Here is a 25,415-nt window from a genome sequence, read left to right on the forward strand (position 1 = left end):
GATCTATAAATATCTATGATATTAGGGACCAGATAAAGGCAAAACACGATCCCGCGGCTGGAAGAGAGACAAATTCAAATTGGAAATCTTTTGCAATGTAGTGGGAGAGCTTGCCAAGGGATGGGGCAGATGCTCCATCACTTGAGTCTTTAAATCGAGGTGGGATGCTTTTCAACAAGACATGTTCCAGCTTAACCACAAGTTGCTGGAGAGAGGAATAATTCCCTCCATTGCAGGAATCGCTGGGGGAAATTCTCTGGCCTGTGTAATGCAGGAGGTCAGACTAGAATAGATCATCAAAATGATCCCTTCCCGCCTTGAAATCTATGACCGATCATCTCCCTTTGTGTCTACTCTATTGACATAAACTTTTACTCTTCTTAGCCTGGGAAGGTGAGTAAGGTTCTATTCTGGTTTGCACATCAGTAGAATTGCAGGCTCAGTTCTGACTGGAGAATCTTTACTGTTGATGGTGGAAGGGGTAGAAAGGAGATAGCTGGGTGTCTAGATTCCAGGCAGAGTGGGCAGGGTTGGCACATTTTAATGGGTACACTGGAAATTACTGAGAGAGCAAATGTTAATACTGTCACGTTGGCCTGTATAGAATCATAGAAACATAGGGTGAAGAGCCTTCAAGAGGTCATCTAGGCCAGCCCCCGGGGCTGAAGCAGCATAAAGTTTACCTAGACCATGGTATCATCCCTATGGAAATCGCTGCAGGAGACCTTTGGGGTGAAGAGTGTGAGACAAAACCAAATTCCATTCCATACTATTAGAATCCCAGGAGAGTTTAGATCAACGCGTTCACCAGGGGGCTCCCAGTTTGGGGGGCCTCTCTTCGGTGTCCAGCTGGAGACCCCTGGGGGCTGCTGTTCAGCGGAGCTGAGTCCCCACAACTCCCACTGGCTTCCACCAGAGTTGTGGTTGCTCAGAACCTCCTGGCAATGATGCCCTAGTTATCTCATTTTGGATATCCAAATTTAGTAGCCGCTTGAAAATGTGGTTTTCAAATATGACCAGCAATCAGGGATGCCCTGTTTGAGATGCCCAAAAGGGGCATAATTTCAGAAAGGGCCGAGCACCCACCCTCTGGAAATCAGCCTCCTTCAAGATGTCTCAAGTTGGGCCTCCAAAAACCTGAGGCAACCAGAATCACCACTTACTTCTGGCCTGGAGTCTTAGTGAACAGCTAGCCAGGATCAGAACCGAAGCAGTGACTAGTTGCTGATTTAGTTGGGGATTGGTCCTGCTCTGAGCCGGGGGTTGGACTAGATGCCTCCTGAGGTCCCTTCCAACCCTAATAATACAGAAGCAGCAAAGCACCAGTGTGTCCCTTCCCCGTTGTCCTCTCTTTCATGATGCCCAGTTTGGTGCTAGGTGGCGTCTTGCCCTTCACCTCAATAGGCCCCCGCTTCAGTCAATCCAAAGCTAGGCATCGGGGATGTTGCTTCCGGAGCTTGAGGTGTGAGATGAGAAGTGCAGAGTCCTGGGTTGGGTTGAGGAACAAGCAGGTGTTTGTACGTCTCATCTTTCTCCTCCTCCTTTCAGGGCTCCAGGATCATCTCGTCGCCTGAGAAACTAGCCCAGCAAGAAAAGTGTCTCCCACGCAAGAAAGCAAGAGCATGACGGGCCTCAGCTGCCTCTCAGTGAGGAGATAGCAGGCCGTTTCCCTTCCGCTGGGGTGCCATCTGCTGTGCCTCTCAGGGGCTAGGCAGCAGAGGCTGGATCATGTCTGCCCTTCTTCGTCTGAGGCACCTTTTGGAGGGGGTCTGGCTGCTCAGCCCGTCATGCCTGGCCTGTTTCTGACCTGGGATAGATAGGGCTCCCCTTGATCCAACGCTGTAACTGCTCCCCATTGCATGTCTGTGCACAGCGAGTCTGGGTCCAGCATTCCCCACCGCTTGCCCAGCGGCAGTAGATGAGAGAGAATTTGCTGTAACCCAAAATCTGAGAGGTGGGCTTGCCCCTAGGCCGCCATGAGTCAAAGCACCAGCTCGCGCCTGGCAGACTCCCCTCAGCTCTCCAGGGCCAGCCTCCTCAACATCCTCGGCAGCCCCCAGCCCGAGATGATGAGCGTGCCGGACTCCATGCCCCCCACCCCGAAGAGTGGCACGCCCTCGCCGGGGCCACCCCAGCTCCCCCTGCTGGGCGCCGTGTATCTGGACGGGGACTGGGAGAGCCGGGAGGAGCTCCGGCTGCGGGAGCTGGAGGAGGCGCGGGCCCGGGCGGCCCAGATGGAGAAGACCATGCGCTGGTGGTCAGACTGCACCGCCAACTGGCGGGAGAAGTGGAGCAAGGTGCGGGCGGAGCGCAACAAGGCCCGGGAGGAGGTGCGCCAGCTGCGGCAGAAGCTGGAGACCCTGACCAAGGAGCTGACCAGCCTCAAGCGGGAGCGGCAGGAGGTGCTGAACGAGAACGAGCAGCTCGGCAAGGAGGTGGCGCGGCTGAAAGGGGAGGGCGAGGAGGAGCGGGAGAAGGAGCTGGACAACAGGGTGGCCTCAGAGAAGGAGAACGAGGGCTCCCAGGAACAGGAACCCGTGCGGGATGTGGGCTCTGATAAGCTGAGTAAAAACAAGGTGAGGGGGGAGAAGGGAACAGGTTTCCATCACCCCCCAACGCATGCAGGGCACCTTCATGTGCAAATGGATGCGCTCGCAGGTTGACTCGGCATGATCCAGTGGACAAGGCACTGGACTGGGAACCAGAGCTCTGTTGTGGGCTCAGACCCTGGCCAGCTGGGTGGTCTTGGACAAGTCCGTGCCATACTCTGTGCCTCAGTTTCCCCATCTGTGACTAGGAGGGTCTGTATGATCAGCCTGTGGGTAAAGCACCCTGAGATCTGTGGACAGAGCCGTGTACAAGCTTTGCCTTGCCAGTGATGGGGGTGTGGAACACAGCATCACCAGTTAGTTAACCAGCCCCTTCTCCTTGGCTACTAACCCCCCGCCCCGCAAACAGCTTCCACAGGCCTTCAGAGTGACGTTCGCTCTCAGAACCGGGCATGTTTGTTTTCAAAGCAGGCTAGACTCATGCACGCCCTGGTGGTTCTGTCCCCTGTTTCCCCTCCCAGTCTCCCCCTTGCTCGGCCCTGTGCTAGGACCCTCTCCTCCCTGGCTAGCTGGGGGGCTCTGGGGTGGGACCAGCAGGGATTTTACAAGCTGTAACATTTCCAGTTGAGGAGCAAATGTATTTGCATTGTGGTCATCAGGGACCAGCCCTGTCCCTGCTAGAGGAGCCGGTGGTTTGGTGTCTGTGCCCCATGTCTATGCTAAGAAGACCCACCTGAGATTCTCCTCTCTATCCAGCTGGCCAGAGAGACCAAATTCAGGATCCTCACCGGCTGGGGATTAACCTGAGTCCACTCACACGTGGCTAGGAAATCTGTGTTGGGCTAGGTCTCCTAGTGGTTTTACCCAGAGCCTGCTCCAGGTTCGTCTGCACCACGGCAGGTGTACTTAGCATTTTCCATAGCACTGGCACCGTGCTGTCTCAGCCCTGAAACATAAACCCCATTCCAGGTGGGGGTAGAAATGAAGTTCTCCCAGAGGCAATGCTGTGCCCCAAGTCCCTTCTGAAATGAGCAAGAACTCCAGTCCGGGTTTTCCTTCTGCCAGGGGCTGTATCGCTGAGCCTGTCCCCAGGGGTGGGGGGGGCAGACATCTGATCCAAACTATCCCCCTTCATCCACATAACCCACTCGCCCATAAGGGAGGCCACTCCAAGCTGGAGGCTGACACAAACGGCCACAGTGTCTTGAGATCTGGAAGGGCAGCCAGAGGAGAAACCCCAGGCTGGAGTTTTGTGCCTCTGCAAAACAGATCCTGGCTGTTCTTCTCTTCCACCCTTGGGCAGACAGAGAGCACGTGGTCAGTTAGGGGCAGGACAGCTCAGCATGCTCCCTTGCTTTGAGTTTAGATTAATCCCACCATCCTGCTTAGTCTACCAGACACCACCACCTCTCCACCCCCCCCCCCCCAGCTCCCCGCCCGCCCCTGTTCCTTCCTCCTCCAGAGACCAGGGAGGGATCTACAAAAATGGATCAGGTCAGCTGTCCAGCTGTGTGTCCTGCTTGTCAGATTGCTGTCTCCTCTTTTGTGCTGGAGTCTCGGGGTGTGATACTGATACCGGATGGCAAATCTCCAGTTGCTGTCCCCTGCCACGAATGCGTGGGTTGCCGGGTTTCATCTGCCAATGTTTGGAAGCTATTCATAGTGGTATCCGGGGTAAAAAACAAAGTTATTACCACTCCCCTGAAATGCACTCAGTTGGGATTGTTTCCTGCAGGAGCAGAGTGAAAAATAATAGATATTTTGCTCAAGAAAATTAATAGGGATTGTCCCTCTTCAAAGGGCCAGATGGCCTGGATCAAAAGAGATGCACTTGCAGGGTGCTGTGAATTAGACGCAAAGGCCTGTTTGAATGGATCGTTGAGCTGATGATTGCACAGCAGCAAAAATCAACATTCAACGATACAGTTCCCACAGCAACTGTACCTTGCCCCGGCGTTCCCCCTCCAATTCTGTATGGGGTGGGGTGTTCATTTGAATGCCTTTCTGGATCTGAGTGATGTGACAAGAGATGCAAAGGGTGTGGCGACCGTAACTTAGAATCGCCCGACACCTGGGTATGTAAAATCTCAAGCGTGACGTGTGGTTAACGTAGGTTTTTGCATTTAATTTCCTTATGTTCAGACAGTGTGAAGCCAATACGTTGATTGGACTCTGTACAGTCAAACAGTGCAGGATCCAAAAAAATGCATTTTAGGCGACGTGGCCTAGTGCAGTGGTTTTCAAACTGCGGGTCGTGACCCAGAACTGGGTCACAGAATGGAAGGCACTGGGTCACGGCGGCTCTGGTCAGCAACACCGACCGGGCCGTTAAAAGTCCCGGCGGCAGTGCTGCCCGGCGAAGGCAGGCTAGTCCCTGCCTGTTCTGACACCGCGCTGCGCCCTGGAAGTGGCCAGCAGCAGATCTGGCTCCTAGGTGGTGGGGCCAGAGGGCTCCGTGCGCTGCCCCCACCCTGAGCACCGGCTCTGCACTCCTAGGAGCTGGGAGGTGGGCGGATGCAGTGCCTGCGGGCGAGAGCCGCACGGAGCTGCTTGCGCGCCTCCGCCTAGGAGCCGGACCTGCTGCTGGCCGCTTCCAGGGCGCAGAGCAGTCCGCGGTGCCAGGACAGGTGGGAAGCCTGCCTCTGCTCCCCAGCTGCGCCGCTGACTGGGAGCCACCAGAGGTAACCCCGTGCCCCCAACCCTGTGCCCCAATCCCCTGCCCCAGACCTGAGACCCTCCCCTCAAATCCAGAGCCCCTTCCTGCACCCGAAACCCCTCATCCCCAGCCCCACCCCAGAGCCTGCATGCCCAGCCCAGAGCCCTGACCCCCTTCCGCACCCTGACCCCCTGCCCCAGCTCCATTGGGTCGTGGGCATCAACAATTTTCTTCAACTGGGTCGCCAGAAATTTTTTTTGAAAACTACTGGCCCTAGGGGTTAGAGCACTGGGCTGGGACTAAGGAGACCAGGGTTCTACTCTCTGCTTGGCCACTTCGGGCAAGTCATTTCCCCTTCCTGTGCCCCAGTTTTCTCAGCTGTAAAATGGGGATAATGAAACTAACCTCCTTTGTAAAGCGGTTGGAGCTCTACTGACAAAAAGCACTGCAGACGGGCTTAGGAGGGGCTGGCGTCGTTAAAGAAATGTCCATGTTTGGGCACGTTTCATTCAGGTTTCCCAGGCGCTGGGGCTGTGAGCTCAAAGAGCAGGGGTGCTCCATAGAGTGTGCAGGGCTGGAGGCCAGCAGAGTGGCTGCCAGAGCTGCTTGCGTGTCTATCATGCCCCCGGGAAAGGGGCATGATAGACACCCAAGCAGGGGATGGTGCCTGCAGCTTGGGGCCCTTCCAATACCATTATTAAGATGGGTTGAGGCGAGATTTAAGGAGGACTTTAGAATAGGGGCAGCTTGCGAGGAGAAGCTGGTACAAGAGCTCAGACTAGATGATCATAAACAGTCCCTTCTGAGGCTGGGGACAGGGGAATGTAGGGCCAGGAGGGAGGCTCGGGGTGCAGGGAAGCGGGGGAGGCAGGGGGTGGGGTGGGAAGGCAAGGAGGAAGGCTGAGAAGGATGTGGGGGGCAGAAGGGAGGTTGGGGGGGTTGCGGAGGATTGGGGTGAGAGATGGAGGAGATAAGATGGCCACTCCCCCAGGCTGGGGGGAGCAGTGGGGAAGGGGCGTCCCTTCGAGCAGCCAGGGGAAGACAGTGTTCCAGGATTACAAGTGCTCAAAAAATAAATGTTGAGAGTTTGGTGCCCTGCAGCGGGAGCTGTTGTGAAGGCACAAGAAGCTCCTCTGATTTTCAGCGCTCGGGGCTGAGGACACAGACCTGCCCTGCAGCTGAGCCCAGTCTTCGTGCATGACCCCAAACCAGAGAGAGGGTCCTGGGGCAGCAGGAGGCAGTCGAGGGAGGCATGGGGGGAAAAGCTGCTGCTGGGTCCAGGGGCCTGGTCCCCGTCACAACACGTCCCTGGCTCCCGCTGCCTTGGGATGTCTCGACTCAGGATCTGGGCAGAGGAGAAACCTGGGGGGCAGGAGAGAGGGGGAGACAGGGAGTTGGTGCTGCTGGGTCTGGGGAAGGGGACAAGCCATGGGGGAGTCAGGACAGTAATAGGAAACGGATGGCAGTTCCCCTAGCTCGGGTGAGGAGAGGGTAAGTGAGCAGGCAGGGAGAGGTGTGAATTGTGTGTTGACTTCTCAGTCTATTACCTGACACACGTAGCCGGCGGAGTAGAGGGGAATTAAACAGTCAAAAGACAGCCTGAAGAAACATGGTTTGATGATAATATAAAAGTCTAATGATTTGTGGGGCCAATCTCATGATTCGGGGGGATCTGACTCCTGGGTTTTGTTCCCTTGAGATTGGCAACACCATGTACGATGTTCGTAACTTATTACTGAGCAGCTCCACATCCGACCCAGCCTGCTCTCTTAAATGCACCCTGTGGAGTTTGTTCCCGTGATAAACCAATAGAAGCCAGAAGGTTCAAGCTGACATCGGCGTGTCCACGCACACAGCTGCCCCGTTTTAACAACATATAAAATCACCCCTTGGGTATCTCGGGACAGCTTTGTGCGTAGACCAGGTCTTTGTCCCTCAGCTGAAGGCTACATGCGTGCCACGTCTGAAGTATTCATTCCAAACCTTGCGGGTTACCCGAGCACAGAAAATGCTTCTGAGATGTTTCTTGATTGCTGAAGAACTCTCATATTTCATGGTCAGATACTTAAAAAACTGTTTTTTTAACCTTTCTAAGAAGAAAAGAAGTCCATCTCGTGGCATGGGAAGCATGACAAAATGTCAGCCCAAAAGATTTGGGGGGAGGTGGGGGGGGGAAGGGTTATAGGCCACTACGTATAGCAGGCAAGGATGAAAGTGTTTCCTCACCCACCCGTGGTGTGGCCCAGTTGCCGGAGTATAGGAGCAGGAGCTGGAACTCCTGAGTGCTGACCCCCTCCTTGGACACTTGACTCCCTCATTGGCCTTGGGTAAGTCCCAGAGGTGACGTATCTGGGCCCCAGCTGTAAACCAGGGATGGGACTTACCTGGCCGGGGTGGTTGGGAGGATTCATGTGATCACTGGTGCTTTGAAGAAATGGAGCCAGATCCTCAGCTGGTGTAAACTGATGTCACTCAGCTGACTTCAGTGGAGCTGCCCCCATTTCCACCTGCTGAGGATCTGGCCCCCAAAGCACTATTTATACCCCTGGTATTAGCACAGCCCACATGTCCCCCTGCAGCCTGGTGCCCATATTCCTTTGGCCTTGGGTTTCCTACACTGCAGGAGGCATTGACCCAGTTGAGCAAGAACCTTGGTGGGCCAATTCTTTCAGAAAAGGGGCTTGCCAGGGCCAGACCGGTAGGAGCTGGGCTAAGGTGGCCCGAGGAGACAGACTACTGGGGAGGTGGGAAGGAAGTGCCTGGGTGGCTGTGTCTATCTCAGGATCTATCCTGGATGTTTGAAAACCCGAATGGCTCGGGAGCGTGGTCGTGCTGTTGACGATCCTCCTTCTCCCTCCGCGTCATTCCAGGAGTTCGAGCTGATGGAAAACCTCCTGAAGAGCAAACAGGACGGGCCCGAGTGCTGGGACCAGCGGAGCTCAGTCAGCATCCGGACGTCCTTCACCCGCCCGGAGAGGAACCGGCTGCTCTGGGAGGACATGAGCGTCATCGAGGAAGATGCCACCAAAGTGACTGCACTGAAGCTGAGGCTGGATGAGTCCCAGAAAGTGTTGCTCAAGGAGCGGGAGTGAGTGCTCCTCTTACATCACTTCCTGCCCGCTCACCCAGGGCAGGCCGGGGGGGCTCATATTTAGCCTTGGCAGCTAAGCGCTGGACTTGGAACCTGCCTCAGGTTCCCTACAGTTTGTGAACCTCTTGAGAGGATCTGAGTCCAGCTTCAAACCATCCCCACGTGGCCCGGCTGCCCAGTCCATGGTCTCAGCCTGAGATCAGGGGACGCTTGGTGCTTTCCAGAGTCTTGCTTTGAACTGGGGCAGCCATTTGCACCCAAAACGCAAAGGGTGTGAATCCACATGGGTCAACCCAAAGGGCAGGTTTGTGCAAACCAAACCCAGCATCGAAGCAGGCGTCTGGGAAAAATATTAACCCCGTCACCTGGACTGCAGTGCACTCAGTATGAGAGCGGTGGAAGCTCCCTAAAAGTGGGGCGGTCACCAGCGCCAGAACCGTGGCCCTGCCTGCCACCCTTTCTCCCCAAGGTCCCGCCCCCGCGCCACCCCTTCCCTTCACCCGAGGTCCCACCACCGCACCGTCCCTTCCCTTCTCCCCGAGGTCCCGCCCATGCACCGTCCCTTCCCTTCTCCCCGAGGTCCCGCCCACGCACCGTCCCTTCCCTTCTCCCTGAGGTCCCACCATCGCACCGCCCCTTCCCTTCCCCCCGAGGTCCCGCCCACACACTGTCCCTTCCCTTCTCCCCGAGGTCCCACCCATGCACCGTCCCTTCCCTTCCCCCCGAGGTCCCACCATTGCGCCGTCCCTTCCCTTCCCCCCGAGGTCCCACCCATGCACCGTCCCTTCCCTTCCCCCTGAGGTCCCGCCCACGCACCGCCCCTTCCCTTCTCCCCGAGGTCCCACCCATGCACCGTCCCTTCCCTTCTCCCTGAGGTCCCACCATCGCACCGTCCCTTCCCTTCTCCCCGAGGTCCCACCCATGCACCGCCCCTTCCCTTCCCCCCGAGGTCCCGCCCACACACTGTCCCTTCCCTTCTCCCCGAGGTCCCACCCATGCACCATCCCTTCCCTTCCCCCCGAGGTCCCACCATCGCACCATCCCTTCCCTTCCCCCCGAGGTCCCGCCCATGCACCGTCCCTTCCCTTCCCCCCGAGGTCCCGCCCACGCACCGTCCCTTCCCTTCCCCCCGAGGTCCCACCCACGCACCGTCCCTTCCCTTCCCCCCGAGGTCCCACCCACGCACCGTCCCTTCCCTTCCCCCCGAGGTCCCACCCACGCACCGTCCCTTCCCTTCTCCCGAGGTCCCACCCACGCACCGTCCCTTCCCTTCTCCCCGAGGTCCCACCCATGCACCGTCCCTTCCCTTCCCCCCGAGGTCCCACCCATGCACCGTCCCTTCCCTTCTCCCCAAGGTCCCACCCATGCACCGTCCCTTCCCTTCCCCCCGAGGTCCCACCCATGCACCGTCCCTTCCCTTCCCCCCGAGGTCCCACCCATGCACCGTCCCTTCCCTTCTCCCCGAGGTCCCATCCATGCACCGTCCCTTCCCTTCCCCATGAGGCCATGCCCCTATGTCATCTCTTCCCCCGAAGCCTTGCTCCCGCCCCACCTCTTCCCTCCAAGACCCTGCCCCCTGCTCACTCCTCTCTGCTTAACCCCTCCACCCCCCACCCCCGGTCACTCGTCCTCATGGCCCTCCCACCTGTCCGATACCCCAGCTCAGTTTCAGAACACAGGTCTTCAGCTGCTCTCAAGCTACCTAGCTCCACTGAAGTCAATGGAGTTTGGCTGATTTATGCCAGCTGAGGATCTTACCTGAACGCTTTAAGGGCAAAAGGATTTCTCCAGCACTCAGCCCATGTAGCTGGAAGCTTTCTGGGGCCTGTGGGAGAAAATAGTCTCTCCCCCCCAAGTCAATGAGCAGCAGTGGAATCACCCCGTGGTGGCAAGCGCAGCCTTTCGTGGCCACCAGAGGCCGGAGCTGTGGTTTTAAGGTGTCCTCCAAAAGATGCCTCCCCTCCCCTCCAGGAATGGACTGGACACTCCCACGGCTGGAGCCTTTCCTTGCCTCAGCCCTGCTAGAGCCCGCTCCCTGTTGTCTCTTCCAGGGACAAGCTGTCACTCAGCAAGAACATCGAGAAGCTGGAGGGCGAGCTCAGCCAGTGGAAGATCAAGTATGAGGAGCTGAACAAAAACAAGCAGGAAGTGCTGAAGCAGGTGGGCGAGCTCGGCTCTGTGACCCTGGAGAGGAGCGGGGGGCCCCTTACGCCCCGAAGGGCGCTCATGTGTAGCGATCGCACACAGGCCTGCCCAGTCGACGTGGCTGAAAACTCAGCCCGGGCTGCGGGGGGGGGGGGGCTGTTTCCATTACACCCTTCATTCCGTCTTGCGTGCCCTGCGACCGTTAGTACTTGATATCCACTAGGGGGAGCCCCTGCTCCAGGAAAACCTCCTCGTGCTGCACGGATGCTCTACTCTAGTGAATTCGCACCATCAATCTGGCCAGGCATGTAGCCGGCCGTGCCCATCGTATCTGAGCTGCAAGGCACGGGGCGGGACAGACGGGGTTAGTGCAGTGGACGTTCCTTGCTGCCATGTGCAGTGACTCTGAGCCCAGTCTGAGGTGCCAATGACCAGCATACGCTATTTGCGCAAGGCCATGGCAGATGTGCGGGAGAGGGAGGGTTGCCAGCACGGGTTGTCGCATCACAGGTGGGTCCCGTTGAGAAGTGGATTTGAATGCCCTTGGGTACAACTAACCCCTTGCCCCCTTCTGGGTCTAAATCAGTCCCAAGCTGCTTCCTGTTTCCTGCTCTGTGTGAGCCCACGACTTGGTGCCAGCTTGGTTCACAGCCCGGGGGCTGTGGTGACCGCTCTGCGTCTGTCTCCCCACAGCTAAACATCCTGAAGGAGCTCCACCAGGATGAACTAGGGCGGATTTCGGAGGACCTGGAGGACGAGCTGGGGGCTCGCTCAAGCATGGACAGGAAGCTGGCAGAGCTGCGCACGGAGGTGAGAGTGAGTGGGGTGTGCGGGAGGAATGCAGCCTCTCCCGGATATGGCTGAGATTGTCAAAGCTTCCGGAAGATCTCTGGAAGCCCAGTTTGCAGGAAGATGAATGAGAATTGGGCATTGTGACGGGGTACCCGTGGCTCCCATCTTCTTGGCTCTGCACAGAGTGCTCTGAGATCTTTCCTCATGCAGATACCACTGTGTCGTCTGTTTACACCAGGGGTGGCCAATCTGTGGTTCCGAAGCCACACGCGGCTCCTCAGTGGTTAAGATCCCCATCCCCGCAAGCCTCCTCCACACCACAAAACAGCTGATCGCAGTGGGCAGGAGGGTTAGGTGCTGATCAGCGGCGCTGCTGACAGGTGGGAGACACTGGGGGTGGGGGTGGGGGTAGCTGCTGGGGGGCTGCTGATGTATTACTGTGGCTCTTTGGCAATGTACATTGGTAAATTCTGGCTCCTTCTCAGGCTCCGGTTGGCCACCCCTGATTTACAGGGTCACACTCCACCACCTTGTACACACTAGTGCTGTCACAGTGTTATCTGGCTTTATTACACCTTCTCCAAAGGGGGGGGATGAAAAGGTGTCTCTTCCCAGAGACACCTTTTTTCAGGCCCTCCTAGCCATTCCCTCTCTTGTGCTTCTCCCCACTTGCACTTTCTTCCTGTGCTCTTTTTATCCAGTCTCCTTGTTAAGGGGCTAATTAGCTCACTAGTTACCTAGCCGCAATTTGATCTGGTAATCAGGAATTCCTCTCCTTAATCTTTCCCTCCCGAGGTCCTCATTGGTTAAACAGTGGCCAGAGTGCTGGTTCAGTTGCTGATTCCCAGCACTTTGTCACAGGCAGCCACATCCCTTAGGCGGCTGTGACGGGTTCCCCCCGGGGTGCCACCTGGAAATGGGGTACCACTGAGCCCCCCGACCCACCAGCCTGGGCTCCCTATACACTCTACTGCGGTGGCAAACCTGCCAAGCCCTTTCCCAGGCTTCAGACTGCACTTTACCAGCACACATGCAGGTAGGAACACACCAGTTGCAGCCACACACACAGATGCTGAGATCCGCTCTGCATGGGAAGGCTCAGCTAAAGAACTGCCCAGTTACTCAAGTGCACACCCCCCTTTGAAAGGTAAACCCAAAATTCTACTGTCTTGTGCTGCAGAGAGAACTGGACAGCGCAAGCTCATGAAATTTACCCCCTCAGTGTGGAGAGGGATATACACAACTTTCTGCCCCAAGTTATGATTTCCACACACTGGTTTTAGACAAAATAAAACAAATTTATTAACTATAAAAGATCAGTGTTAAGTGATTATAAGGGATAGCAAACTGATCAAAGCAGATTACCTAGCAAATAAAACAAAAACGCAATCTAAGATTAACATACTCAAGATATTGAATATGAGTAGCAAATTCTCACCCTAATTGTTCATTTAGGCAGTTTGCAGAGATTCTTGAGGGCAAGCTTCACTTGCTTGCGCTTAAAACCCGAGGTATTCCTTTCAAAGGCTAGAATTCCCTCTAGCCTGGGTTCAGCACTTCTCCCCCAGTTCAGTCCTTGTTTCTCAGGTTTTTCCAGCAGTCATCTTGGACAGGGAGTCAGTGAAGGAGAACCACAATGATGTCACTCCCCTGCCTAAAATAGCTTTTGCATATGGCGGGAATCCTTTGTCTCTACTTTAGTTCCCATGCCTTTCAGTGGAAATTCTATGATGGAGTCCAGTACCAGGTCACATGTCTCTGTAGGGCCATAGCAGCCATGAGTCAGAGGCTGTTTGGAGCATCCTCGGGAAGGCTCCCCAGGAACGTTTCCTGGTGGGAGATTAGCATCTTCTAAGACCTATTGTTCTCCCTAATCATAGGCGCCAACTCCTTGGGTGCTCCGGGGCTGGAGCACCCACAGGGAAATATTAGTGGGAACTCTGCACCCACCGGCAGCCAAGCTCCTCGCCCCACTCCGCCCCACCTCACATCACCTCCTCCTCCGCCTCCTCCCCTGAGCGCGCCGCATCCCCGCTCCTGCCGGAGCTTGCCGCTGCCAAACAGCTGTGGTAAGCTCTAGGAGGGAGGGGGGAGGAGTGGGAACGCGGCGCGCACAGGGGAGGAGGCGGGGAAGAGGCGGGGGCGGGGCGGGGATTTGGGGAAGGAGTCGGAATAGGGGCAGAGAGGGGGTGGAGTTGGGGCGGGGACTTTGAGGAAGGGGTTGGGAGGGGGCGGGGCAGGAGTGGAGTCAGGGCAGGGCCGGGGGCAGACAGGGGTCGAGCACCCACCGGCCCCAGTAGAAGTCGGCGCCTATGTCCCTAATGGCCCTTCCCAGCCAGCCATCTAGACTGATTGCATTCTGCCTAGTGGGTGTTCCCCAGGTGTAAACACATTTGTAATAGATGCAGAGACAATATTCCTAACTTCAGATGCCAGAACGATACATGCATACAAACTGGATAACCATATTCAGCAAATCATAACCTTTTCAATGACCTTTCACATGCCTTATCTCGCATAAAATACATCATCGTTCTGCCATTTTTTACATTGTTTGGCTGCTCAATTGACCAATTATTTTGGGACCAGTCAAATGCCCAAATACTTATACAGCCCTCCACTGTCTGAGCACCCCAAGGCATTAAATATAGGGCAGGGCTGTTACCCCATTGTACAGACAGACTAAGAGACGCAAGAAGTCTATGGCAGAGCAGGGTCTTGAACTCGGATCACCTGAGTGCCCGCTTGGTGCCCAGCCACTAGGACATCCTTTCTTTCTGCTTTGGGTCTCTTCCTACCAATCATTTTTAGAGCCTCCTATATGTGTCGGGCAGTAGCAGATCAGTGCCCGTTATTAGAATCTCAGGGTTGGAAGGGACGTCACAAGGTCATCTAGTCCAACCCCCTGCTCAAAGCAGGACCAATCCCCAATTTTTGCCCAGATCCCTAAATGGCCCCCTCCAGGATTGAACTCACAACCCTGGGTTTAGCAGGCCAATGCTCAAACCACTGAGCTATCCCTCCCCCCAGGTCCCCATCCCAACGGCTGCATGTTGTAAAGGCACCAATGAACACCAACAGGATGAGACAAGGGCAAGCTGCTCAGAGCAGGATCTCTCCAGTGGGGTTTGAATGCTTTGATGGTTTCTTGGAAGAGACAGGGCGTGCTTGGCGTATGGCAGAAAGGATTCCAGGCATTTGAGGAGTGTGGAGAAAGGCACAGAGCTGAGGGAGGGAGACACATAGCGCAGTGAGGTGCGAAGCTTGGCTGAATTTAGGGAACAAAGGGGGCTGATCCCCACCCTAGTCTGCACATCACAAAGCCACCACTGAATAGATTAGTTGGCCGTATCTTCCTGAAAGAGGCAGAGCACTGGGCCAGCAGGGGGCGCTGCAGGTCAAGACTGAGGTGCATTGGCAGCCCCATGGGGGTTGGTGTAGCCAGGACTCAGGTGCTGGCAGAGTAATGTGCGGGCCCAAGGCTGGAACAGCAGGGGGAGCTGCAGGTCAGGACTGGATCCATCAGCAGAGCTGCGTTGGAGCCACGGGGCTGGGCTAGCAGAGAGGGCTGTGGGTCAGCATGGAGGGGCTTTGGTAGAGCTGGGTGCAGAGGCTTAGACCCGCAGTGATTGAGGCAAGTCAGGAGTGAGGACCCCTGGCGGAGCTGTATGGAGGGGCCCAGCACTGGGAGAAAGGGGGCTTTGCTTTGGTGTTGGTTCTGATTGGGACTGCCCTGTATGCTGCGGCGTAGCAGGGTGGAGACGAGGAGCTTCATCCGTGTCAGTGTCCAAACTGAGATGTCTTGAGTCCCGCCCACCCTTTGGGTACTGACACCAGTACCCAGGGGACCAGCAGCCGGCCGGGTCTACTCACTCTCGCCCATACACCCAGTTCAATGGGGAACCCCTGGTGAGTTTCCCCGAGGCCAGCTCTGGCTGGAGTTGCGCTACTCCGTGCGGGATGTTACGTTAACCACTGACTAAGAGGTGTGGGCATATCTCCCTCTACTGGCTGGCCCACAGAGAAAAGAGTCTACTACTGTCACCAGCCAAGGGAGTCAGGCCTCTTCCACTTCAGCTAAGGAGTGCATTGCAGGCCCTGGATTCTAGCCTTGCTGATGAGCCGTGGTGGCGTGGGGGGCATCACCCTCAGACAGGGGATAGCTGTGGGCTCCCCACGATGCCCTTTGGTACCTGACACATGGCGACCGCCTGGTTTGACATGGCGTGTGTGTCCCCACCCCTTCACCCAGATGGAGCGGCTGCAAGCGGAGAACGCGGCGGAGTGGGGGAAGCGCGAGCGCCTGGAGACAGAGAAGCTTAACCTGGAGCGGGAGAACAAGAAGCTGCGGGCGCAGATTGAGGACCTGGAGGAGGTGCTGGCCCGGAAGCGCCGGCAGACGGCCAGCGCGCTGGACACTGACCTCAAAACCATCCAGGCCGAGCTCTTTGAGAAGAACAAGGTGAGGCTGATGGGCAGAGCGTCAGTAACAGTGGGGGCCCAGCAAGCGACCGCGGTGGGAAAGCCTTGGGGGGAAATTCCTGCCTCGGGAAACCCCATTGATCAGGGATGAATTGGGCTCTTTGATATTCGAGAGCATCTGGGGCCAGTCACACCCCAGTTGGCTCCAGGCTCCTGGCCATTAAAACCCATCTCCATGCTCCATCCCAACCTCCGTGTCCTCCTTAGAGACCTCAGGGCAGGGTGCCCAGGTTCTAGGTCAAGCTCAGGAGGCCAAACGGTGTTTGTGGGCTTCTCCGCTTCTTTGGGATCTCACCAAGAGGACAACGGGGAGAGGTGGGAAGGGGATCAGAGGAACCTAGTCACCTGCATCCAGTGAGAGACGCCATGACACCTCCGGTCGCTGCCCAGAGTCAGGCTAGGTGTAGACACAGTGATCATGGGGGGTTTCTGGGCGTTGCTTTACGTGCGTCTTGGGCTCGGGCACCCAGTGTCATTGCTGGGGGAGGGAGGAAAGGAGGCTGCTACCTTGGATGTAAAACCTACATGGTTTTAGGGATGGAAGAACTAGATCCAAGTAAATAAAAATCCACCCTGGCTTTTGCTGCTGTGAGGTGTGAGACAGCTCCATTAACCTTTCCCCCATTAGTGGTCAAGGTCCATGTGTTTCTGCATGACCTGGTCCTGGCTGCCTCTGGAGAGGAGCTGCTGAAATACAAGACGATCCAGTCCTGAGGTTTCCAGCCAGAGAGGTTTATAAGCAGCAGCTCAGATAAGCTCTGGATGCACCTTTCGGGGTGCATGTCTGAAGCAAAATCCCCTGTTGTTTGAGGTTCACCCATCATCGGATGCCTCCTCACCTGGAGAGTCAGTCATATTTCCAGCCCTGTGGGTGGGCAGATGGGAAAGGAACGAAGGTGGCTTTGTCCAGGTGTAGCTGTGACCCCCACTAGCAATTCCCCTGGAACGACCATTCTCCCAAACCTTTCTGGTGGAGATAAGGGACTGGACATCAGCATTTCCTGGCTTCAGCTGGGTGGAAATCCTGGAGTTTGTGCTATGTTGGTATTTGGAGAGCAATTGGGAAATGCAGAGACACGAGGGCTTGTGGGAGGGGAAGTCTCCTGAACTTAGGAATCTCAAAAATCAATGTTTGAGTTTGGTTTGAGATGCAGGTGAAGGCTCAGTGACAACTCTGGCAGTGTAAAGCCGTAGTAGGTCGATCACCTGCAGTAGCACGTTGGGAGCTCTGCTCACTCCTATCTGTACCCTTTACTAGAGAACGTTGGGTTTGGGCCTCTTCCAGACAGAGTTTTGGGGTGCCCCTCTCCTCTAGCCATAAAGAAAGCCCTTATATTAATGATTCTCTGCCCCTCTCTAATAACCTCTCTCCCTAGTGCTTGCCACCCGCTGAAACCTGTTCACGCCCCCCAACTTGGAGAGCCCTGGGGTAATACGTTTTTCAGAGGAAGTATGGAGGAGGGGCAGTGGTTCAGGTAGGGGACTGGGACTCAGGACTCCTGGGTTCTATTCCCTGCTGTGTGACCCTGAGTAAGTCACTTCCCCTCTCTCTGCCTCACTTCCCCCATCTGTAAAAGAGGGGAGACGATACTTGGCCCTCTAGCAGGGCTGATAGGAGCCTTAAGGCACTAGTGTTGGTTCCGTGCTTTCAGCTCCTTGGCTAAAGAGGCCAGAGCACGGCGGATTATTAATACACTGGCTGGCTAGCCCTCCCTGAATGACCTGTGCCCCAGCCTGCCCGTACCCTAACTCCCTCCCACGGCCCTTGCAGGAGCTGGCCGACCTGAAGCACATTCACAGCAAGCTGAAGAAGCAGTGCCAGGAGAAGGCGGCCGAGCTGGCGCACGCCAACCGCCGGGTGGAGCAGCACGAGGGGGAAGTGAAGAAGCTGCGTCTGCGGGTGGAGGAGCTGAAGAAGGAGTTGGGCCAGGCTGAGGATGAGGCAAGTCTGGGGCACACCTCCCCCCCCCCCCCCCCCATCCACTCCCTGGCCTCGGGGACAAGGGGAGGGTTTTTAGCACCCAGCCCAAAATCGGAGGAGGGCAGCCGTTGAAATGTCACCATCGACCAGCAGATGCTGCAGGGGGCTCCTTGCTCTGAGCAGAGGGAAATGGAGCGGTAGCCCAGGTAATATGGCGAGGCCGTTGCTGGCACGCGGCGACTCTGTCGTGGCAACGGCACAAAGGCACTGAGCTGGGACTCAGGAGAGACATCGTTTCAGAGAGGTTAAGGAAGGACTATAAGACCATCTCGTCAGACCTGTGTATCACAAGCCATTCAGTTTCACTTAGCTTACCCCTGTGTGGAGCCCAGCAACTTGCGCATGGCTAAAGCGTCTCTTCCAGAAAGGCAGCCAGTCTGGAGATGCAGAATCGCCGCTTCCCTGGGGGAGAGCTGGGTTCCTGGGTCACCTTGAGCACGGCACTTAATTTCTTGCATCCCCCGACCAGTGATGGGGATATTGATAGTCGGTCACAGCCCAGAGGGGCTGGGAGGGTAAAATTCATAGAATCATAGAATCTCAGGGTTGGAAGGGACCTCAGGAGGTCATCTAGTCCAACCCCCTGCTCAAAGCAGGACCAATCCCCAATTAAATCATCCCAGCCAGGGCTTTGTCAAGCCTGACCTTAAAAACTTCTAAGGAAGGAGATTCTACCACCTCCCTAGGTAATGCATTCCAGTGTTTCACCACCCTCCTAGTGAAAAAGTTTTTCCTAATATCCAACCTAAACCTCCCCCACTGCAGCTTGAGACCATTACTCCTTGTCCTGTCATCTTCATAAATTCATAATGTCTGGGATGCCGCAGTGAGAGGGTTTTATGAAACCACAGGTAGGCAGCCTAACACCTAGCTGTTATCAAGCGCTTTTCATGAGTCGTGCTCAAAGCGCTTTACAAGGAAGGTCAGGATCATTATCTCCATTTTACTGATGGGGAAACTGAGGCACAGAGACTTGCCCAACATCACCCAGCAGGCCCGGGGCAGACCTGGGGATAGAATCCCAGGTCTCCTGAATCCCAGTCTAGCGCTTTATCCACTAGGCCACACTGCCTCCCACAGAGAGACATATAGATGCCCAACGATCAGAACCTCTCAAACTATCAGCATTTCCTTTTCCCAGTGAGAGGAACCCATTCCCATAGCACTGTCACAGCAGCTCCCCTGCAAGTAAGATCAGGGACATCTAAACACACCGCAGGGAGGTCCTGGCCTACTGAAAGGGCAGGCCAAGCACTTAGTCATGTCCCTGGCAACGTTTCAAAGGTGCTAAGATGGAACCAGAAAAGGCGATTAAGTATTAATGTGATGGACTGAGTGGCTCAGGAGATAGGCTAACGAGGTAAAGAGCCTTTCCCACCTCTGGTGCCAGCTCATCTCCTGCCTAGGTCGGAAGTGACTGCAAGTTACTATCTGATGGATGATGGCCTTGTGTGAAACGAGTTTGATGGGGCTCAGCCCAGTTCCTAGTGAGTAACTCAGTGTCCATGTAGCTACCTGCCTCTCCTGCTAGCAAGGGTTGGTATAAAGAATGAATTCCCTGCTCACCCCCAGAGCAGTCCCCTCCAGGCCGGGCGTGGTGCATTGTGGGGCAAGTATCCAGTGCCCCTGGCCATACTGCACCTGTTCTGTGAATGAACAGCCAGCGCACCGCCATGCTGGCCTGGTGCGGCCACTTCTAGGGGTGAGAGGGTAGCTTGGCTTTGCTGCTGACGTGGTATAGGCAAAGTTTGTCACATGGGGCCTGTCACCGGCCGCCATCAAAGAGTAATGGCTTTGAGTCTGGGTCAGATTTGAACCAATGACCTAGAGATGGTCTGTGCTCACGGCCCGTCTCGTGTCAGCACTGCCATAACAGTAACGAGAGAATGGCAGAAAAGAAATATACGTTCAGACACCAACCCACAGAATCCAGGAAATGCAGAGCTGCCTCCATCCTGTTCAGTTATGCCCTACATCTGATCCTCTCGTCTCAGATCACTGGGCTGTCCTACAAACCCTGTGGGTGGCAGTGACTGGGGACGATGGGTACTGCACACGGCAAAGACAGCTGTGTTTCTGTTCGCCTTGCAGCTTGATGAAGCCCATAACCAGGCACGGAAACTGCAGAGGTCCCTGGATGAGCAGACAGAACAAAGCGAGAATCTCCAAGTGCAACTGGAGCACCTGCAGTCCAGGTGAGGAGAAGCAGGGCTGGGGAGGACGGAGTCCCTGTTGACAAGACCTGAGGAGGGACAGAGATTGGAACGTGGGAGTACAGGAAGGACAGAAATAAAGATGGGCAAGATGAAGTTGGAAGCTGGGGTGGAAAGACTGAAAGGTGAAGCTGTCAAGCTGACCTGGAGTGGCTCAAAAGCGAGGTTACTAACCTCACGGCAGACTGTTAGGAAGCAGGGCACAAACCCCGAATTGGCTGAATTTTATACTTAAGAGTTCACCAACTAATTCTCAAGTGTAAACTCCTCAAGCACTGTAACAGCCATAACATGGAGTCCGACAGTCCTCGTGGGCGCTCCGGTCTGTCTGGCTGCCCAGCTCAGCTTGTCTTTGTGATAGGTGGTCCCTTGCACCAAAAATCACAGTAATATTCAGGTTGATCCCTGTCCCAAAGGGCCAGTCACTTACCCCAAGTTGACTGCACCTTAGATCTCACGCCAAAGACAACACTTGTAGCCAATCCTATGATAAACCATCTAAAGATTTATTAACTAGGAGAAGGAAATAAGAGAGTTATTTCCAAGGTTAATGCAAGTAAACATACACACACACACACACGAGTTCCAATTTTAAGTTTCCAAAAGGACTAGAAGCTTCTATAATAAGCAAGCTCTATATGTCCTTTAGGGCTAACCCAGGCCAAACACAGGGAATCTTTTGCTTATTCTTAGTAAACCCTGCCCTCAGAGTCCAAGCAGCATGAAAGATACAGTTCCTCCTTGTTAGGGCTTTTTGTTCCTTCCCCGGTTTCTGCTTCGAGTTGCAAATTCAGCTGTGGGGGGCAATTCACTTGCTCATCTCATCTTCATGGGGTGGGGGTGGGGGGGAATCAACAAAGTCTTTTGTCCTCTGATGTTCCACAAGAGTTGGTCTGATGTTCATGGGCCTCCTTTGTTGGGCAGAAGACATCTCCTGTTGGAAGCTAGTATTTCACACCTGGTAATGCTTCTCTCCTCTGGTGATTTACAGTTACAGAGCAAACACTTAAATATTACTTTCTCACGTGGGCTACAGATGTTATAAGTGAGATTGATACATGAGGCAGTTTACAAGCATTTCATAAAGTCTAATCACTAAACACAGTTTTATAATTCTAATACCTATTTTCATGACACTAATCCACGGAGGAGCCAGACTGGTTCCCGCTGTGTATTTGTCAGTGCTCAGTTGAGACCTAGTGGCCTTGGCATGAGCTGGCACCTGGTTTGCCAGCATCACAAAGGTATGAAGTGGGTGGATGAATGGAAGTAGCAGAAAGGAAGAAAGGAGAAGAGAGGATGAGCGGGAAGGGAGGATAGGCCAGGGTACTGGCCTATGGTGAGGGAGCAGGAGTTGGGATTCCCAGTGATTAGTCTAAATGGCAGACTCTGGGGTGGTCTACTCACAGACTTGCACCAGTTTAGTTAAGGCTCTGTTTACATACAAATATGCCCCAGGTTAGTTAAACCTCTCTGTGGACACTCTTATTTCAGTTTAAGAGGGGCTTATTTCGGTTCAGCATAACTCTGTTCCTAATCGATTTAAACCAAACCGAAATAAGAGCATCCACACCGCCTTTTACACCAGTTTAACTACACTGGAATAAAATCACCCCTCCCATTAAATCGGTGCCACACTGCAGCTAAACAGTAGTAGAACGGCAGCTACCCTTTCGTAAGGGATGCCACTGAGAAACAAGGTTGGTTTGGGTTTCCTTTCACCCCACAGTCGCTGGCTGTGATCCTGCACCTAGGATAGCAAGTGTGAAAAATCAGGACACACTTTTTTCGGGGTGGGGTGCGGGGGAAGGTTATATTTGCATATATAAGAAAACCCCCTAATAGCAGAATGACTGGTCACCGTACTTGCATTGTCAGAAATCCCAAACTGGGAGGCACTCAGGTTTGCCCAGCTAAACTGTGTTATGCAGGAGGGATGGAGGCTCAGGAGAACAGCTGCCAAGCCAGGGCTTCTGGCTCTTTGTTTTCCATGGTGCTTGGCCGGAGCGTTCATCCCACCTACCTCACGTTCCCCATAGTCACTTAAGGTGGCGTCTAGACCACAGATGGGCACAGACCCTATAACTAAGTGCTGCTAAGGGAGGGTTAATTGGGACTCTGGACAAATCTCCCTGGACTAATGCTGGTCTGAGCCCGTCTGCTGGAAATGGTGGGGGGACAAGGAGGAGGATTTTACCGAAGAAGGGCAGGGTGCGTAGATGGGGGCGGAATCTGCCCTGAATTATTTATCAAGTGGAGCAGGAGAGAATTCTCCTGCCAGTGATAAATTGCTTTCCAAAGTGGGCTAATCCATTTAGTGTCCCCCCAGGGGATGCCTGTCAGCTCCTGATGGGAGGAGAGGGGAGGGTCATGATGGGAATGCGGGGCCAGTGCCGGTGTGTAGTGACGGATCTGCAAGGGCAGTGCTCTCTCCCTCTCTCTGTCACGTTCATTCAAGAAAGGCCTGGAAGCTAAAACCAGGGGAAGCCTCCCTCAATCCTGGCAGCTTGGAAAGCCAAGGGCAGCAACACCCACACCTTCGGGCGTCTTTCTGCTGCCCGGGCAGTGTCAGACCACGCGGCTGGGGCTGCAGCTGCACTGTCCTCTGCAGAGACTGTCCCAGGGTTTTACAAATCATTTGACTTCCTATTTTTATACTAGGAACAGGACCCTCCCCACTTCCCTCTGCTGGGGGACCTTGGCCCGAATCTCTGGAGGACCCCAATAATGATGTCCCATGTGGCTGAGCTTCACCTCTACCTACCCACATCTGAGTGTCCAAGGAGCTCAGGGGCCAGGCAGGAGGGTCCCGCGGGCCGCATGTGGCCTGCAGGCCGCAATTTGCCCACCTCTGCATTAGATGGTTCTGGCGCAGTTCACACAGGCCAGATGACACCTGGTCACAATGTGGATGGGTCTGCACTGTATGTAACCTGGTAGCTGCTAGGTTATAGCTGTGAGCTGGGGAGGGGGAGAAGCACATGCAGGGGAGGGTCCTTGCTCACTTGCTTCAGGATTCCGGTAGCTGCAGAGGTGAAGACACATGAGACGAGTTGGCGAGGTGAAAAGGCATGAACCCTGCAGCTGTATTGAGTAGGGCCAGGCCAGTGAAAGGTCGGGGGGAGGCACATCCCCCTGTGGCTCCCCACTGCCCCCGTGGCTGCATGTGTCTGGCACCATCAGGAGCAGCATTTGACCTGTAGTTGGGGCCAGCAAGATGGTGTGACACTTCCACTCGTCTCTGGCTGCTGTTCCTCTGCCAAGCCCCTCAGGGTGCTGTAGCAGGTTGAGTCTAACCCCACAGGCTGGGTCCAGACACCGGCACCCTCTCTCTGCTGCCACCGCCAGTGGGCTGAATGCAGGTAGCAGCCGAGGGAAGTGTTAGCCAACACCACCTAGTCCGGGACCAGGCCTTGTGTGCATAGCCTTGATTCAGCTGCCCCAGGCCTGACCCCTGAGTGTAGGTGAGGCTCCAGTTGTATTCAGTCTGGCTTTGGTTCCCAGCCCCCGGATTCCCTTCTCTCTGAAAGGCACTAATAAGTCCTCAGCTACCAGTGCCTGGAGTTTGGTACCAGCCTCCCGAAGGGAAAGGGTGTCTCTGTTCGTCGCTGGAGGAGGTGCTGGGGACGGCCATCCTGTCACAAGGGTTTTCCGAAGCAGGAGCCAATTCTCCCCTCCACCAGGCAGGTTTTCTAGGCAAGATCTAGCTCTCCTCTTGGCTTCACAAGAGCCGCCACCTGGGACACCCTGAGCAGACTCTCCATTGTGCTCTTGGGAGCAAGCTCCATTGAATAGCACAAGCCAAGGAGAGAAAAGAGTCTCTTGCATAAACCCCTAGAACTACCCATGTGGTCTACAACTGTATCCACCTGGGTTGTGATCCCATCAGCACCCCCAAGTTCAGCAGGGTCCGAATGGGCTGGGAGACTTCCAAGGAGCACCCTGATGTGACAGAAAGTAGCACTGGGGCTTCAGTAAGGGGACGCTCTTCCCTCTGAACCCGGCTGCCGCTGGAGATGCTGTCTTATGGACAACATGTCAAAATGAGGCCTTGCTAATGAGTAGTCGAGAGAGATTCCCGAGCTGCTAGCCCCAGTGTCCTGGCCAAAGTCACTTGGGGGAGTTAGATTTAGCCTAAATTTCCCCTACTGCTTCCGTTGGTCCGTTTGCTCCTCGTTTCCTGCCCTGAGCCATTGGGTAGGGTGCTGTGCACTTTTCAGCAGCTGCATCTTTGCACCCAGGAGAGGCAGGGTTGCAGTGGCAGGTCTTGGATTTTAGGCCGCGAAGTGTTTTTGGAGGATGTTGTCTCTAACCCATCACTGGCATTTGGAAGGCACCAGTCAACAGAGGGTTTGGCCTGACGGAAATGCAAGTGATTATGATATAAAGCACATGGGTACTTCCTCCATTGATCCGGCATTCCTGGGATAGACCTGCAGTGCCCGAGGAGGAAGCGTAATGAGCGAGGCTGATCCATGTTCCCTGAGAAGCAATCTTCCCCGTTGCCATAACCTGCATGGGGTCACTTCCAGGGGTCGAGCGAGTCATTCATTATTTACTTGGTTGTCTCTGTTTTCCTGGAGTACTTCCTCAGTTTGACGCCTGGATGGAACACGGCAGGGACGAGCACTGATACTCATCTACGCCTGTCTCTTAGCCCAGGCTTAGGGCCGAGGGCAGGCCATGCTGGGGTCAGGCCAGCTCTTATGGGGAGCAGGGGAATGGGAGACCACAGCAGGTGTGTTGACCAGCCTGTAGTATGAGCTCCACCAGGTGAGCGATCCATGAAACTGCACTAACTTTCTGCGTGGAAAGGCCTGTGATTAGTAACAGGAGCGAGACACTGGACGATAGGAATTGCACAGGAGGATGGTAATTCAGTGGAAGTGATGGGCCTGATTCTCACTCATTCTTGCACCATAAAGGGGCCTTCAAAGGGGAATAAACTATTATTTGCACCCACTCTAAGGCCCCTTTACGCAACTCGAGCCATGTAAATGAGGATCGGGCCCAGAGGAGGGTTTCACAAATGGCTCCTGTCCTTACACTGGCCCAAATCAGAACCATGGATCCAACGTGTCCCCGGCTTTGGGCTGTTCAGCTCCGGGGTTCGGGCTTGGCCCACGGGGAAGATTGTGTGTTGTTCAGAGCTGGGTTCAGATTTCAAACCCCTCTGAGGCCAGAGGGCTGTGGGGCTCCTAGAAAGTCCCTGCTTAGGGCCTGTGGGGAGTGAAGCTTTCAAGCTCTGGAGCCGTGTTCAGCCAGCAGAGGCAGACCTGGGGAGAGGGCACGTGTGATGTGAGGGCCTGGGCACGAAGCCAGGAGTCAAGGCGTTTAGCCAACATCAACAGAAGTGGCTAGTTCTTTTGGGTGCCTCAGCTATCAGTGCCCAATGTGAGACATGTTAAAGGAGCATGATTTTCAGAAAGCGCCAAGCACCTGCCCTCTGGAAGCCAGGCTCCGTTATAGCGGGTCAGGCCCCCAAAATCGCTGGTCCTGGTGGAAA

General features: G+C 55.1%; 1 protein-coding gene across 1 annotated transcript in view; it reads left to right on the forward strand.

Moving 5' to 3' along the window:
* Positions 1-25,415, forward strand: part of CCDC102A (coiled-coil domain containing 102A) — a 50,092-nt gene that overhangs the window by 18,937 nt on the left and 5,740 nt on the right. Inside the window, exons 2-8 of the mRNA XM_074968503.1 lie at positions 1,549-2,576; positions 8,076-8,293; positions 10,348-10,456; positions 11,135-11,251; positions 15,486-15,695; positions 17,487-17,657; positions 19,788-19,891. Of these exons, the coding sequence (XP_074824604.1) occupies positions 1,977-2,576; positions 8,076-8,293; positions 10,348-10,456; positions 11,135-11,251; positions 15,486-15,695; positions 17,487-17,657; positions 19,788-19,891 (1,529 nt within the window). The 5' untranslated portion in view covers positions 1,549-1,976. The remainder of the gene's footprint in view (positions 1-1,548; positions 2,577-8,075; positions 8,294-10,347; positions 10,457-11,134; positions 11,252-15,485; positions 15,696-17,486; positions 17,658-19,787; positions 19,892-25,415) is intronic.

Source organism: Natator depressus, chromosome 12, assembly GCF_965152275.1.
Source record: "Natator depressus isolate rNatDep1 chromosome 12, rNatDep2.hap1, whole genome shotgun sequence".
In the NCBI taxonomy this organism is placed as follows: Eukaryota; Metazoa; Chordata; order Testudines; family Cheloniidae; genus Natator; species Natator depressus.